This window comes from Xenopus laevis, chromosome 4L (assembly GCF_017654675.1).
Source record: "Xenopus laevis strain J_2021 chromosome 4L, Xenopus_laevis_v10.1, whole genome shotgun sequence".
Taxonomy (NCBI): Eukaryota; Metazoa; Chordata; class Amphibia; order Anura; family Pipidae; genus Xenopus; species Xenopus laevis.
The window spans coordinates 24,822,042-24,837,925 of NC_054377.1; the positions used below are offsets into that span (position 1 = coordinate 24,822,042).

General features: G+C 39.3%; 1 protein-coding gene across 2 annotated transcripts; it reads left to right on the plus strand.

Annotated features, from left to right (window-relative positions):
* The first annotated feature begins 61 nt into the window (after window positions 1-61).
* zfpl1.L (zinc finger protein like 1 L homeolog) lies at window positions 62-7,217 on the plus strand. Of its 2 annotated transcripts, none has more exons than XM_018256307.2 (8): window positions 62-241; window positions 2,464-2,579; window positions 4,105-4,216; window positions 4,910-5,103; window positions 5,557-5,632; window positions 5,837-6,004; window positions 6,308-6,431; window positions 6,524-7,217. In XM_018256307.2, exons 2-8 carry the CDS (start codon window positions 2,478-2,480, stop codon window positions 6,708-6,710), a joined length of 963 nt encoding a protein of 320 aa, XP_018111796.1. In that variant the 5' UTR covers window positions 62-241; window positions 2,464-2,477; the 3' UTR covers window positions 6,711-7,217.
* The last annotated feature ends 8,667 nt before the right edge of the window (window positions 7,218-15,884 follow it).

Genomic DNA, 15,884 nt, shown 5'->3' on the forward strand with positions numbered 1-15,884 from the left:
GCCAACACCTTTGCGCGTCGAGGAAATGACGTCACATCGGGGCGACGCTTGCTGTCACTGTCACCCGGAAGAGACGTGGCACAGAAGAGTGGGATAGGGTGGAAAAAACTGTGTAATAATAGAAAGAGAAATCTGGAAACACGAGTGGAAAGTAGTAAATGAAAGCTGCCTGCGAGGAGAAGTGCATTGCTGGGGTTTAACAATATCGCGGAGGCCGCTGTTTGTTAATAGAACTAGACAGGTAGGTTAATATTTGTAAAAGGAACATTTTAACTGTGGGTCATTCAGGTTTTGTTTTGCTGCGACTCCAGGCTTCTGTCGTCGTCGGGCTGCCCAGGCTCTAAAGTCACAACAGCAGCAGGTTTCTAATGCAGAGACGAGTGTGTGTGATTTCTAATGTGCTAAATACATAGAGAAGAACGAGAGGTAAAATTGAGCCCACCACGAAAAGTGTTTAGGACGCTGCTCACCATATGCTTAGGTTTTGGTAGAGTGTAAATAGTAGTAGATTATTCCCTTGGTGTTCACAATGTGTTATCTGAAAGGGGTTCAGTCGTTTACCCCCTTTTATTTTTTGTTCTGCGGCTGCCTGGCTTAAAACTTTTCCTGGTTGCTAGGGCTTTACCCAAGCAACCAGGCGGCAGTTGAAATTGGACTGGAAGCTGAATAGGGGAGGCACTGAACAAAAAAAACCAATAATATTAATGTCTGACCGGTTTGATGTTTTTTGTGTGTATATAACTATATTAAAGTTACTTTGAAGGGCAAAAAAAGTGGTGCTTAAAGGAAAACTTTACCCCCAAAATGAATATTTAAGCAACAGTTTATATCATATTAAGTGACATATTAAAGAATCTTATCAAACTGGTAAATATATATATATATATATTTAAGTAAATCTCGCCATTTTACATCTCTTGCCTTGAGCCACATTTCCTTAAGGTCTTTGTGCTGCCTCAGAGATCACCTGACCAGAAATACTACAGCTCTAACTGTAAGAGGAAGAAGTGTGGAAGCAAAAGACAGAACATTGTCTTTTAATTGGCTCACGCGACCTTACATTTATGTTTGTGTGCACTGTGGGGCGGCCCTTATTTTTTTAAAATGGCAGTTTTCTATTTATGATTACCCAATGGCGCATACTACTAAAAAAAGTATATTATTATGAAAATGCTTTATTTACATGAAGCAGGGTTTTACACATGAGCTGTTTTATGTAACATTGTTTTATAGAGACCTACATTGTTTGGGCGGTATAGATTTCCTTTAACATATTGGTAATAATACGCCTGTTCTTATCCTTTAATAATCATCCACCTGTCCTTGTTTGTTAAAAGTTGGGTGTACTTGACTTAGCAAAGACACGATCCTTCTGATCCGACTCGAGGAATCGTAGGCGTCTCTGTTTGTTGATGTGACATTTGTATTACTTACATTAGATTTGGTGCATCCGACATGCGCGTCGGATCAGAAGGACGCGCACTGTGTAGTATCAGCCTAAAAGTTGAGATTCGTGTCTTTGCTAAGCCAAGTCCACCCAACTTTTAACAAATAAGGACAGGTGGAGGATTATTAAAGGATAAGAACAGGTGTATTATCTTAAAGAGATACTGACACTAGAAATGAAACCTTTTTATACATCTATCATAATATTGTCTTTCCATGAAATCTATAATTTTGCCATAAAATTATTTACAGATGCTTTTATATTACCCATCTGATCCCAATGTTCCTTTCTGAGGGAGCTGCCATATTTGAGCTTCAGCAGTCTGTTAGCATTAGAAACTCTAACTGACATGTTGAGAAGGGACTGTCAGGTTGGCAAAACAGTCAGGTTTAGGAACTTCAAGCTACTGAGGCATCTTTGGAGACAAAGATCTTTACTGCTAAAGGGCTGTGGTTGCCTTGTGCTGGTACAGAGGCCTAAAACAACTTCTTTAGTTGAACTTTCCTTGTCCTTTAAGGCTACCAGTGAAAAAACACTTACATTTTACTGCAGGACAGCACTTTTTTTTTTTAAAAAAAAAAAAGCACCAACCTGAGGTACTTTCCATCTGAGCGCTGCCATCTTTGCTGGTTGTCCAGGACCATTAAATGCCCTCTTAGCTACTGTTCAAGCCTGTGAACCTTTTCCCCTTTCGTACTCACACTGGGGTGTAATTGGTACATACAGGAAGTGCATAGATAGCCAACCTGCTGGAGCAATGGTAGAATACATATAGGTTCCAGTTTACACAATGTACTTTTAAAAAGTTTAGGCCATAGGGTTTATAGAACAGTGTCAGTGGCCTTACAGAATAATCTGGATATATATGTGTTTCTGCTTCAATTCAGTGTACTTGATGATATATAAACAATGAAAAACATGCAGAAGTTAATTTGTATTTGAATAAACCATAAGATAGCCCTTTAAAAGAGCTATGGCTGATTCCTTTCTGTCATTATATGTATTTTCTTCAGCAGGTGTTCCTGTCACCATGGGGCTGTGCAAATGTCCCAAGAGGAAAGTGACCAATTTATTCTGCTTTGAGCACCGTGTTAATGTTTGTGAACACTGCCTGGTGGCCAACCACGCTAAGGTAACTAAGATGTTAAAAAGAAAAAAAAAATTATCTTCATGGCACAGTAGCAGTGTCGACATTTTAGGTGAAACTGTTACAGGTATTTGTATGTTAACTGTCATTTGCATCTGACATTTGATGCACAATCTGGCAAGCTTTGCTTGTTGGTGTTTACAGACATTGTGATCATAAGGAATTATCTATGCGCATGTCGCATGAGTGTGACTCTTGCTATAAAACACCTCCTTAATTGCAGAGATAACATATTAAACCTGCTATAAGTCTGACTTGGCAAAGTCATATCCTCCATTGTGTTCCAGCTGTAATGCACCTGCATGATGGCTGAGAAAACTCGAGGAGGTCAGTCTCTGTCTATTTATGTCTATACTTACCCCTCGGCGCAGATTCTTCCAGCGAAGTTCCACGCATCCATCTTCCCTGTCCTCTGTAAGCTGACTGGGAGATCGGTATTTCTCCGCATACATAGTTGGAGCAGTTTGCAGGTTTGCGCAACTGCGCATGTGCGAAATTACATGGAAATTGGCGATCTACCAGTCAGCTTACAGAGGAGCTGGAAGATGGATGCGTGGAACTTCGCTGGAAGAATCTTCGCTGAGGGGTAAGTATGGAGTATGGGGCATTTCCCTGTGGGGGGGAGGAGGGAGGGAGGTCTACCTGGGGTGGGGGCAGAGTTTTTTTTCCCCACAGGTTGTTTTCTCCTTTAAAGCCATATTGTGCTCCAAGTCTTCAGTGTAAATATAAAAACTGGGTAAATATATTGGCTGTCTAAAATAAAAAATGTTTCTAATATATTTAGTTAGCCAAAGATATAATGTATAAAGGCTGGAGTGAGCGGATGTCTAACAGAACAGAACACTTCTTCCTGCTTTTCAGGTCTCTAACTCTGAGTTAGTCAGCAGCTTGTAGGGGGGTCACATGGGTCAAAACAGTTCAGTGAATTTGCAATTGATCCTTAGCATGCAGCTCAGATTAAAAAGCAACAGTTATGACCCATGTGCCCCCCTTTATTCACTGATAGGTTACCAGGCAGTAACCAATCTGTGGAAACCAAGAGAGCTGCAAAGCAGGAAGTAGTGTTATGGATATTATGCTAGCCATCCAGTCACCCCAGCCTTTTACATTTTTGGCTAACTAACTATATTAGAATCATTTTTTATATCTTATCTATTTACCCAGTTTTTATTTTTATACTTAATTCCATTAAAGGCATACTCTGCTCCAAGTGTTAAAGGCATACTCTGCTCCAAGTCTTAAAGGCATAATGTGCTCCAAAACAAATAAGCAGATGCAAATGTTGCTTGGCAACCTCCCTCGCCTAAAATTGTACCATGCATGCCTGAGACTTTGCCTTTCTATATTCGAGGGGGGAATGCTATAAAATGCATATTTGAGCATTTTCAGGCAAAAACGACCTGTTGCTCATTTCTCAGACACAACAGATATCATGCATTCTCTGCCCTCAGAAAACTGTTACATGTTAAATTAGTCTTTATCAGTGTGTGTTGTTTCTCCCTTCAACTAGTGCATTGTCCAGTCATACCTCCAGTGGCTTCAGGACAGTGATTACAACCCAAACTGTCGCCTGTGTAACACACTTCTCTCCTCCAAGGAAACTGCACGTCTAGTTTGTTACGGTATGTAGCTTTATATTAGGTATTCTGATCTTTATAAAGAGATGGTGATTGCAGGGGGTGTTTGGTGGGATACTGTAGGGATGGAGAGAGAGCTTTTTAAGCATGATACACAGGAGAGTGGATACTGTGTCTGAATATATTGTGAGTATGGCTTTAGAGCGGGGCAAATCTGGGAAAGGCTACATCATGCCCTGATCTTTCATAGTTGGAATTCTGGTTTTGACAATTTTAGAGGTGGCCTGTAGATCCTGAATCCCCTACAGAGGATGCACTGGTGTATTACAGAGTAAGTGCAGGTTACACTTCTAATATGTTTGCAAAAAACTATAAATATATCACAACTTGTCAGGTTTAATTGTTTTTTAATTAATATTTAGCTGAGATTTTCTTGTTTTTATTTCTTATATGATGTCTCACTATTCATAACCCTACCTCCAGTCATTTGTTTGAATGTCATAGGAAAATTAAGTGTGTAAATAGAAAGGTACATAGTAGAATAGAATTATAATAAGAATATAAATTGAGCCTCCCTTTCAGATTCAATTTACAGAAAGTAAATTTAAATGGGAACTTTCATTTACCACCAGACTTATGGGTGGACCTAAAGGGGCTTCATAGCATTTCTCATGGATAAACAAAATGCTTTGTGTTATGATGGGGATGCATAAAACATAACTTTTTTTATTGTTTCAGATTTATTTCACTGGTCCTGCCTAAATGACCTGGCAACGCAACAGCCTCCAAATACAGCACCTGCCGGTTACCGTTGTCCAAGCTGCCAGGGACCTGTTTTTCCCCCTAACAATTTAGTTAGCCCAGTGGCTGCAACCCTTCGAGAGAAGCTCTCTACTGTCAACTGGGCCAGGGCTGGCCTTGGTCTTCCTTTGGTAAGTCACACATCCTTCTGTTTGGTTGGTAGCTATTTTTATTATATGACCACTTTGATAACATTTTTACATTTCAGAAATAAATCTCCATGTACTTTATGCATAGTGACTCACCCCGGTTTCATTTTGTAAAGATTTGTTTCATTTTCCTGATGAAATCCATCTGACCAAAAAGCCTTTAGGCTTGTTGATTGATTTAATTGGTGGGAAGTGCAGACCCAGGCAATTATTCATTGGCCCTGACATACGGCTGGTCTAGTTTATAATCTTGGAAGTGAGTTTGGTTCAAACTAAACCACAGTGGGACACAGGATTACACACATCTCCAATTTCCTTCACCTAATTGCCTCTTTGTTTATAAATTTACTTGTATATTAATATATTATTTCTTCCATGCTGTCATATTTTGTCACCATTAAACCCACAGTTCTTTCTTTCTTTTTTGGTCAATAGATTGAAGTAGCAGAGCCTGTAGATGATACAATGTCACACGATGAAACCGATTACAGGGACTGGTCGGTTGTTAATTGTGAGTATATAATTACAGTATGTTTGAGGAATATTTTTACTTTTATACATAAGTTTACAGAGTATCTGCAGCATTTAGCACATTGCTCAGTGTATGCAAGTTATGTGATTGCTTCACTATCCATTCCAATGCTGTATGCACATGCTTAAACATATGAACTTGTCTTTTTTGCAGTTGACTTTTGCACTTCTTACTTTTTTTCAGCATCCAGTGATAACTTGTCAGAAACCCCAGAAACAACATCGCAGACTGGCTATACATACAACTCTGTGGCCCCTGGTGCTGTACAACAGAGTTTGAATGGAAACATGTCACAGGACCACGCTGTTACTATCAGGGACACCGGATCTGAAAGCGTTCCCTTTAATGCAGGTAAATGAGATCTGAGTATTGGTATGGATGCTCATTGATTTCAAAAGCAGGGTTACTTTTTAAATAATAAGTGGCTTTGAAAGTAGTTCTTGGAAATCGGTGTGGGGAAGCAGAAAAAAAGGATTGGGCTTTTGACATCTATTGTAGGTACAGTCATGGTCACTTAGAGAAAAAAGAACGGGTGAGGCATCAAATGACAGATAAAAAGGAAAAGAGCAAGGAAGAGGGCACAAAGTACTGAAAGGAAGTCATATTGTTATTACATTATATCACCTTCAGTTTTTTTTTTTTTTTTTTTTAAAGCATCCAGTCCCCGGAAAGTGTATGACACGCGAGAGAATGCCAGAGGCCAAGATGCTGTGATTGACTTCGATGATGATAAGTACAGAAGGAGACCTACGCTCAACTGGCTGGCAAGGATACTCCGGTAAGTGGTTAGTAATGTGCTTTCGTGTATCCTTTTCATTTATGGCTGTTATTATGTGATGCCTGACAAACTATACCTTTCTTTAACCACAGGAACCGATCTGGTTCAAAGTCCCGGCCAGCCTCCAGCATGCAGCGCTTTCTGGTTATTCTGATTATTGGTGTCCTTGGGTTCCTAACCTTAATTCTACTTATGTCTAAACTTGGCAGAGCTTCAGCTGATAATGACCCAAATCTTGATCCTCTCTTGAACCCTCATATTCACGTTGGTAAGGAGTAGTCGGACACCCCAAAACAAAGTGAAAACAGCAAAGTCAAAATCAGCCCCATTCCATATAGATAAATAAAAGGTCTTGACAATATGACATTGCCAGGTGGAAAAGGAAGGTGTCTAAAAGATCTGAGTCACCTTCCCCAGAAGAAAATCTTCAGCCTTCAGGTTGGAACATAACAGTGGCTGTAGATTTCGCTTCTACAAAGGACTTTGGAAACCTTTATTAATCACCAAAATAAATAAAAGCCCTGTTAACAACAACACATCATTGGCTTTTAGAAGAAAACAGATATAAGAAAGATGGCGGATGTCTTTATTCTACAGAGGCCACAACACCTATGTGTCGCTTAACATTAGAGGTTCAGAGCTGAAGAGTGTTATATATAAGACTTGAGCACATTCTTAATCCATTAGTTAAAAAGGCTTATCTGTATATTTGAACTATTAGAGCTGCAAAGAAATACTCTATGGTTATTTTTCAAATCAAACCAAAATTAAAAGTATCAGAACTAACTTTCTCCTAATCACATATGTGTGTTTGTATGTCCAATGGGTTGTGTATAATACATGTTGTAATATATTCTTTTTTTTTTTTTTTTAATCTGTTTCCAAAAACTTATGTTTCTTCCAGGAATTTTACTGACCCTTGTTTTTTTTTTTCCATGTTTAGTTCTGTTAAAAACACTACATGAATTGGATAATTATACAGGTTGTGTGTTCAGTGTGTTAATACTACTAAGTTAACTTAGATTTATAAAACTACTGTAGCTGCATTTCCCCCAGTTTAGTAGTTTGGGACCCAGCTCTCAGTATATGCATTTTTAAAACTATATGGATTAAACAATTTTAGAAAGGGACACTTAATCTTTATTAGGTTGCAACATATAAATCATTATTGGGTTGCGCCAGTAGTTGGTTCTGGCATATACACAAGGAATATTTTTGAATTTCCCGTGATTATCACACTAGAGTAAAGTTAGCCATACATAGGTGAATACCTGTGTACTTCTTATGAACTCTTTATCGATTGGACAGATTTATGGCCAATGTATGGGGGCCAAAAGACAATGCCCCTCAATATCTAGTTAGAGCAGGGCAAACAGATTAAGATCAGGTTGGTTTGAGAAAACTGTCGGGTGAGAATTGCATTGGGCATTGGATGAGGTCCTCTGGGTCAATGTTATGCCATTTTTGATGCAGGGGTCAAACTCTTGTGTCTCTGTGATTGGGCCTACTGTCTGTGTGGTCAAAATAGGCTCAGTTCAGTGTAAAAATAAAAACTGGGTAAAATAAAAAATGTTTTTAATATAGTTACTGAGTTACTAATGTATAAAGGCTGGAGTGACTGGATGTCTAACATAATAGCCAGAACACTACTTCCTGCTTTTCAGCTCTCTAACTCTGAGTTAGTCAGCGACTTTAAAGGAATAGTTCAGCGTGAAAATAAAAATTGTTTAGATAGTTAGGCTGTGCAAAATAAAAAATGTTTCTAATACAGTTGGCCAAAAATGTAATGTATAAAGGCTGGAGTGACTAGATGTCTAATATAATAGCCAGAATACTATTTCCTGCTTTTCAGCTCTCTAACTCTGAGCTAGTCAGCGACTTGAAGGGGGGCCACATGGTACATTTCTGAATTCACTGAGTTTGCAATTTATCTTCAGCATTCAGCTCAGATTCAAAAGCAACAGATATGACCCATGTGGCCCCCCTCAAGTCTCTGATTGGTTACTGCCTGGTGACCCGGGTAACCAATAGAGTTGAAAAGCAGGAAGTTGAGCTATGTTCTATTATGTTAGGCATCCAGTCACTCCAATCTTTATACATTGCATATTTGGCTAACTAACTATATTAAAAACATTTTTTATTTTGCACAGCCTATCTATTTACCCAGTTTTTATTTTTACACTGAACAATTCCTTTAACTATTCAGTGAGTTTGCAATTGATCCTTAGCATGTAACTCAGATTCAAAAGCAACCAGTTATGACCCATTTGGGCCCCCTCAAGTCACTGATTGGTTATTGCCTGATAACCAAAAGGGGAAACCAAAGAGCTGCAAACCAGGAAGTAGTGTTCTGGCTATTATGTTACACATCCAGTCACTCCAGCTTTTACATTACATTTTTGGCTAACTAACTATATTAGAATTTTTTTTTTATTTTGCACAGCCTATTTATTTACCCAGTTTTGATTTTTATACTAAACAATTCCTTTAACAAATAACAGATCTAGCTGAAGTTTCAGAACCATCTCTAAGTTGCCTTATATCTAGTACATTTTAAGCTGCCTCCAGTGTCTTTTATCTCTTCATAGTAATGGATAATGGAGTATCCCCTGCAGAGAATAACAGGGACTAATGGAGTTCTAACACCAGGAAATTAAGATGCGTTTTTCTGCATAATGTTCTCTTAGGGGACCAATGAAATAAAAGTTATGATTAAATCACGAATAATTTATGTCCATGCGGCTGTAGAGTCTAGGTGTCTGTGTACCGCCCTGAGGTATAGCAACCACATTCAAAATTAAGTGAATCAAACTGCTCAAAGCAGTATTAACAAACTGCTTTGACTGAAACATGTAGACTGGATTGGCCAGTGGGACACCAGGAGAAATCTTGGTGGGCCAAGCCCACTGGTTGTCTGGGTCTGAGGGCAGATTGGCTTGTGGTAGTTGCAAGAGGTATGCGGTGGGGGAAAGTAGATTTTACAAGGGGGGTGGGGAGCCCTCAGGTGATGGAACTTGTTGGGCCTAAAACACCCTTATTTGACATTCTAGATCGGATTCATCCACTGAATTAACAAACAACCGGTTCCGTGGTATTGTCCCAGTATGTTTGTCATACATCATTTTTGAAGAGTTGAAAGATTGGAGTGTTTGTAGGTTGTGAAATTACAATAGTTGCCAACCTTAAGATTGTATACAATCAGTACATTAACTTCTTATGAGTTTAATGTAAATTGCACTGTTTCTACTGACACTTTCTAGGCAAGTGGTTTTTTTTTTTTTGCTCTGTTTCAGGACTTGCTTTGCTTATAACTAGTTTACAAATATAGAGCTTCTTTTGATTAAAATAACATGTATAAACGAGAATTTAACTTTATGGAGAAGTGTTCTTGTTTTGTACGAATGCAAAGGCTTAGAGCTAAATTTATTTTAACCTGTACTTCAGGACTGGCATGTTGGAAGTTGAGGGTTTAATGCACAAAACTGTAAAATGAAGGAAAACTTAAAATCGGGGTATGTAAACTTGAGGTTTCACTGTATTTGCTTAAAGCCCAGACCAGTATTCATGCTGCTGTCACCTGCAATCACTCTTTATAGTGTATTAGTATGTTAAATGCCTACTGTAACTGCTTGTGGCACAACCAAACGCGCCCTAAATTGCTTGTCTAGACTTGTCCATAAAATGTTTCCAACATTTCATCTTAAAGGAGAAGGAAAAGCTACGTATTGCCAATACTGTAGATTAGCTGCAACAGTGCAAGCTAGAATGCTATATTTATTCTGTAGACTGTTTTACCATACCTGAGTAAAAAGCTCTAGAAGATCTCTGTTTGTTTATAATACAGTATTAGCTTGGTGTGACATCACTTCCTGCCTGAGTCTCTCCCTGCTCACTTATAGCTCTGGGCTCAGATTACAGCAGAGATGGGAGTGGGGGGGAAGAGGAGCAAACTGAGCATGCTCACGCCCGGGGCAAGGAGATTTAAGATGAAAACAGGAAGTCTGATACAGAAGCCCATTTGTACACAATAGAAGGAAAGAAATGCTGTGTTTCTTTTGACAGAAAGAGCAGCATTACTTTGAGGGTTTACTGGTATATTTAGGTGGACCTTTCTGATAAGGCTTACTTTCCTTCTCCTTTAAAACAGAACCTATAAATAGCAGAGATGATACTTCTCACTGAATTCAGGTGGCTGACTGGCCCAAACTGCATTTGACCAGGTCTTTAACTGTTACATAATCCCTTCCTTCCTTTACATGCCACCTCCCTAATTTAATATTCACAAGAACTGATCAGAACTGAAATATGTGATACCAAAAGTTTGCTCATAAGCTTGTAACAGAGGAAGACTTCCATGATAGTGACCCCAATGCTGGCTTGTACTGATAACAATAACTTATGGGAAAGGGTGGTGATGTCCGTAAAGATCGAGGCTCTGTGAAGCCAGATACAAAAGCAATGACTGGGACATATAGATGGCAGTGTACATATAAGGTCAAGTTAATTTTACAATTTTAAAACACCCTAAACTGTTGGCAGGGGATACCTTGTATGCGATTTGTAGGATTAAGCATTCTGAAAAAAACATAAAAGTGAAAGTTAAATTCTGCACTATGGGCAGTGTTCTTCTTCTACACTACAAGAGGAAGCATCTCCCATTGGTTCAAGGTGCTTCATTGATGACAATCAATACATTTGTTACTCAGTAATTTACACTTCTCTGCCCAACATCAAAATGCATTTCATGGTTTAGTTCCATTTTGTTATAGCAATTAAAATGTACTTACAGAATGCCTTCTTTCTTACGGTTCACTTTGTGTTCACTTGCAATCTAAAGCAAGCAAAGAACCCACGCAGCATTGTAATATTTGGTGGAAAAACCCCATTGTGTTGTTATTAATTCATTTGGGATCTGCCAATAAAACCTGGCTGGAATATTTATTTCTTCAGTGTAATAAAGTTTGCAGAACTGTTTCAGGTGTCTGGCTAATTGATCAGTGATAGTGATGTTTGTGATATACAATGTGTTAAATGGTTTTAAAAGAGGGAGTCCCATGGAGCAGAATACTGATAGAAGGAGAAAAAGTAGCAGTAAAAAAATCAAATACAAAATATTGTGCAAACAGATGAGATTAATACAGAAATGGAACCTGTTATTCAGAATGCTTGGGACCTGGGATTTTCCAGATAACGGATCTTTCCGTAATTTGGATCTTCATACCTAAAGTCTACTAGAAAATCTTGTAAACACTAAATAAACCCAATAGGCTGGTTTTGCTTCCAATAAGGATTAATTATATCTTAGTTGGGATCAAGTACAAGCTACTGTTTTATTATTACAGAGAAAAAGGAAACCATTCTTAAAAATTTAGAGTATTTTGATAAAATGGAGTCTATGGGAGACGGCCTTTCCGTAATTCGGAGCTTTCTGGATAACAGATTTTTGGATAATGGATCCCATACCTGTAGTAGTAACCCCCGAATCCTTTGCGAAAAATTCAGCCGAATACTGGATCCAAATCCTAATTTGCATATGCAAATAAGGGATTGGAAAGGGAAAACATTTTTACTTCCTTGTATTGTGACAAAAAGTCACGCGATTTCCTTCCCCGGTTTGGCCGGGCAGAAGGATTTGGCCAAATCCTGCTGAAAAAGGCCCGAATCCCGAACCGAATCCAGGATTCGGTACATCCCTACTTAGAATTATGTTATTGCATTGAAAGTAGTATCTGTCTAGCTGTTTCCATTCTCTGCGCTTCCGCTTCTGACCCTGAAAAATAATAAAGCAGAAGCAACTGATGATTGGGTTTATCCTGCGGCCACCAATGCTGTGCTCTGCATCTTGCACCGGATATTTATCTGGCACATGCTGCCCTTAAGGGGCATTCTCTTATATTTCTTCCCTTAGTAGTTTTAAGTTACCCTTCATGCAAAGAGTTTAGAAGCTCTATCTCTCACACCTTTACTGAACAAATACATATACAGGCCCGGATTTGTGGAAAGGCCACCTAGGCCCAGTCCTAGGGCGGCAGGATTTTAGGGGGGCGGCATGCTGCCCAACCACACCCACATTGGTTCAAAAACACTGGGGATGCGCTGGAGATACAATCATTTTTTACATTTCCCATGCACCAATCCCCATTGCTCCTGTCCCCCTGGAGGGACAGGGGCAACGAATGGCAGTGGGCCTAGGGGCGCCCACTATGTAAATCCGGCCCTGTACATATATATTTATATTGTTCTTTATTATTATTAATCTAATAAAATTTAGAAAAAGAAAAAGCTTGGAAAATACAGTTTTTCTGTTTTCTTTAAAGGGGTCATTCACCTTCAAGAAAACTTTTAGTATGTTATAGAATGGCCAATTGTTTTTAAAAAAAAAACAGTACGTTTTTTTAATTATTTGCCTTCATCTTCTGACTTTTTCCAGGATTCAAATGGAGGTCACTGAACCTGGTAGCCCATAAATTGTTGTTCTGTGAAGATAATTTTATTGGTGACATATTGTCAATTTCCCTGCTGCCCCAAGTCATGTGACTTGTGCTCTGATAAACTTCAATCACTCTTTACTGCTGTACTGCAAGTTGGAGTGATATCACCCCCTCCCTTCCCCCCCCCACCAGCCAAACAAAAGAACAATGGGAAGGTAACCAGATAGCAGCTCCCTAACACAAGATAACAGCTGCCTGGTAGATCTAAGAACAACACTCAATAGTAAAAACCCATGTCCCACTGAGACACATTCAGTTACATTGAGAAGGAAAAACAGCAGCCTGCCAGAAAGCATTTCCCTCCTAAAGTGCAGGCACAAGTCACATGACCAGGGGCAGCTGGGAAATTGACAAAATGTCTAGCCCCATGTCAGATTTCAAAATTGAATATAAAAAAATCTGTTTGCTCTTTTGAGAAATGGATTTCAATGCAGAATTCTGCTGGGGCAGCACTATTAACTGATTCATTTTGATTTTTTTTTTTTTCCCCATGACAGTATCCCTTTAATAAATCTGTCCTTTAAAGGGGACCTGTCACCCACACATGAAAATGTGTATAATAAAAGACCTTTTAAAATTAATAATGAAACCCAAATTAATTTTTTTATTAAAACAACCATACTGGTTATAAACTCATTTAAAACTCTCAGCTGTCAATCATATATTGCCTGTCCCGCCTCTATGCCTTAGGCAGGCAGTTAGTTCCATTTTCCATTCTGCAATTCCTAGATGTCGCTGCACTCGTTACATTCCCCCTCCGTCTCCAACATTTAGGGGCAGATTCATTAAGGGTCGAATTTCGAAGTTAAAAATACTTCGAAATTCGACCCTCGAATTGAAATCCTTCGACTTCGAATATCGAAGTCGAAGGATTTAGCGCTAATCCTGCGATCGATCGATCGAAGGATTTTTCGTTCGATCGAACGATTAAATCCTTCGAATCGAACGATTCGAAGGATTTTAATCCAACGATCGAAGGAAAATCCTTCGATCAAAAAAAGGTTAGCAAACCTATGGGGACCTTCCCCATAGGCTAACATTGACTTCGGTAGGTTTTATCTGCCGAAGTAGGGGGTCGAAGTTTTTTTTAAAGGGAAAGTACTTCGACTATCGAATGGTCGAATAGTCGAACGATTTTTCGTTCGATTTGTTCGATTTCGTTCGAATTCGAACGAATTTAACCAATTCGATGGTCGAAGTACCCAAAAAATACTTCGAAATTCGAATTTTTTTCATTCGAATCCTTCACTCGAGCTTAGTGAATCGGCCCCCTAATTTTGTAGCCAGTGCACAGGTAGGGGTATCAGGTGCCCCATTTTGGTACATAAACAAGATTTTGGCATGATTTCGCAAGATTTTTGCTTGCCTTATTAACAGTATCCACAAAATGGCCTGTTTGATGTGATTATGATTTACAAGACTCTTTTTTTTAGAAGTCCTATCTACTCTATTGCACTTCGCCTGGTCTGAGTTGTTGAAGGCAAGTCTGTCACAAGAGGTAACGTTCAGTAAAATCCGCATCTTAGTGAATTTGCTTAGTTACGTCCATTCGCCAGAGCGCAAATTTGCCAGGTGTTAGGGAGCGAAGTACCGCTAGAGTCTATCTCCATCGCTAGCAAATTTACGCCTGCAACTGTTAGTAAATCGGCGAATTACCGAAATTACGTCACACTGGCAAATTTTCGCCAGCGTTAGTCACTTCGCCCCTTTAGTAAATTTGCCCCACAGTGTAATATCCAACCTTAAATAGACCTATGAGGGGAGGGGTACACAACCCAAAACCCGCCTCCCAATAAATGTCTCAACCCAAAAACCCTGCTTAATGGACAATCAAATTCCATTCGATTGACAGTGAATAGTGTAAAATCTGTGATATTAAAGGGGTGTCTCTGATGTTCTTGCCCCGTTGGGAAGCTATTAGTGGGGGCTCAGAAAAAGCTTATACATGTGAAACACAAGTTTGTTGAATGTACCAATGTTGTCTGATCATTTTTCTGACACTGTTACTTGCAGTGGTATATTTCCTAACAAATGTCTGCCTGGAAGACTTACGCTTTGTTTTCTGAGCTCTCTCTGATGGATATTCTCTACCTCATTCCTTGAGGTTTTTTAAAGCTCAATGGGGATACCTTCTAGTCTAGAGGCAAATCTTTGTTGAATTTCATCCAGTCTCTGGCATTCTCTCTGCTGTTTTGCGACAATACGTATTAAGCTGGCCATAGACGCAAAGATCGGATTTGTACGATTTTTGGACCGTGTGTAGAGAGTCCCAACATTTTGCTTTCCATGGAAATCGGTCGCTTGTACGATCGGCCAGGTTAAAAGATTTCTGTCGGCTGCCGAAAATATCTCTGCATGTATTGACAATCTGACGATTTTCAGTGGGAGACTGTCACCAGCTTTGTAGGAAACTTTCGTACAATTGCTGTTTGGGCCAAAACATCGGCTCATTTGTTCTTTTGCTACTTTATTTAAACTGAAGGTTAGTGGCAGGTCGGGAGATGGGGAAATCCGATCATTCGAGGATTCGAACGATTGGATCTTTGCGTATATGGCCAGTTTTTCTCTCATGAATTGTGTCTAAGGCCAAGTATTTTTGAGTGTAAGGGAAGGGAAAACTGGTATAATGTAACAAATTGTTACCTTTTTCACGAAAATAGTTGATTTAAACTTTTATTTGAGCAAAAAACGCGGCAAAGTTCCGGGCTACACCAGCCCTTTATCAAGGCTATAGCCCGAAACGTTGCCGTGTTTTTTGCACAAATGAAAGTTTAAATCAATGATCGGAGTGCTGCTGCAGCAACTATTTTCATGTGGATTCAACCTCGACAGAGAGGATTACAGCGTGCACCCGACGCTCCAAACAGTGGATCAGTTGAGGGTGGCACTTTATTTTGACTTTTACAAATTGTTACGTTCTGTTTCCTTCTTATATAAGTCTTCAGCCGAATTCCCTCTTTTG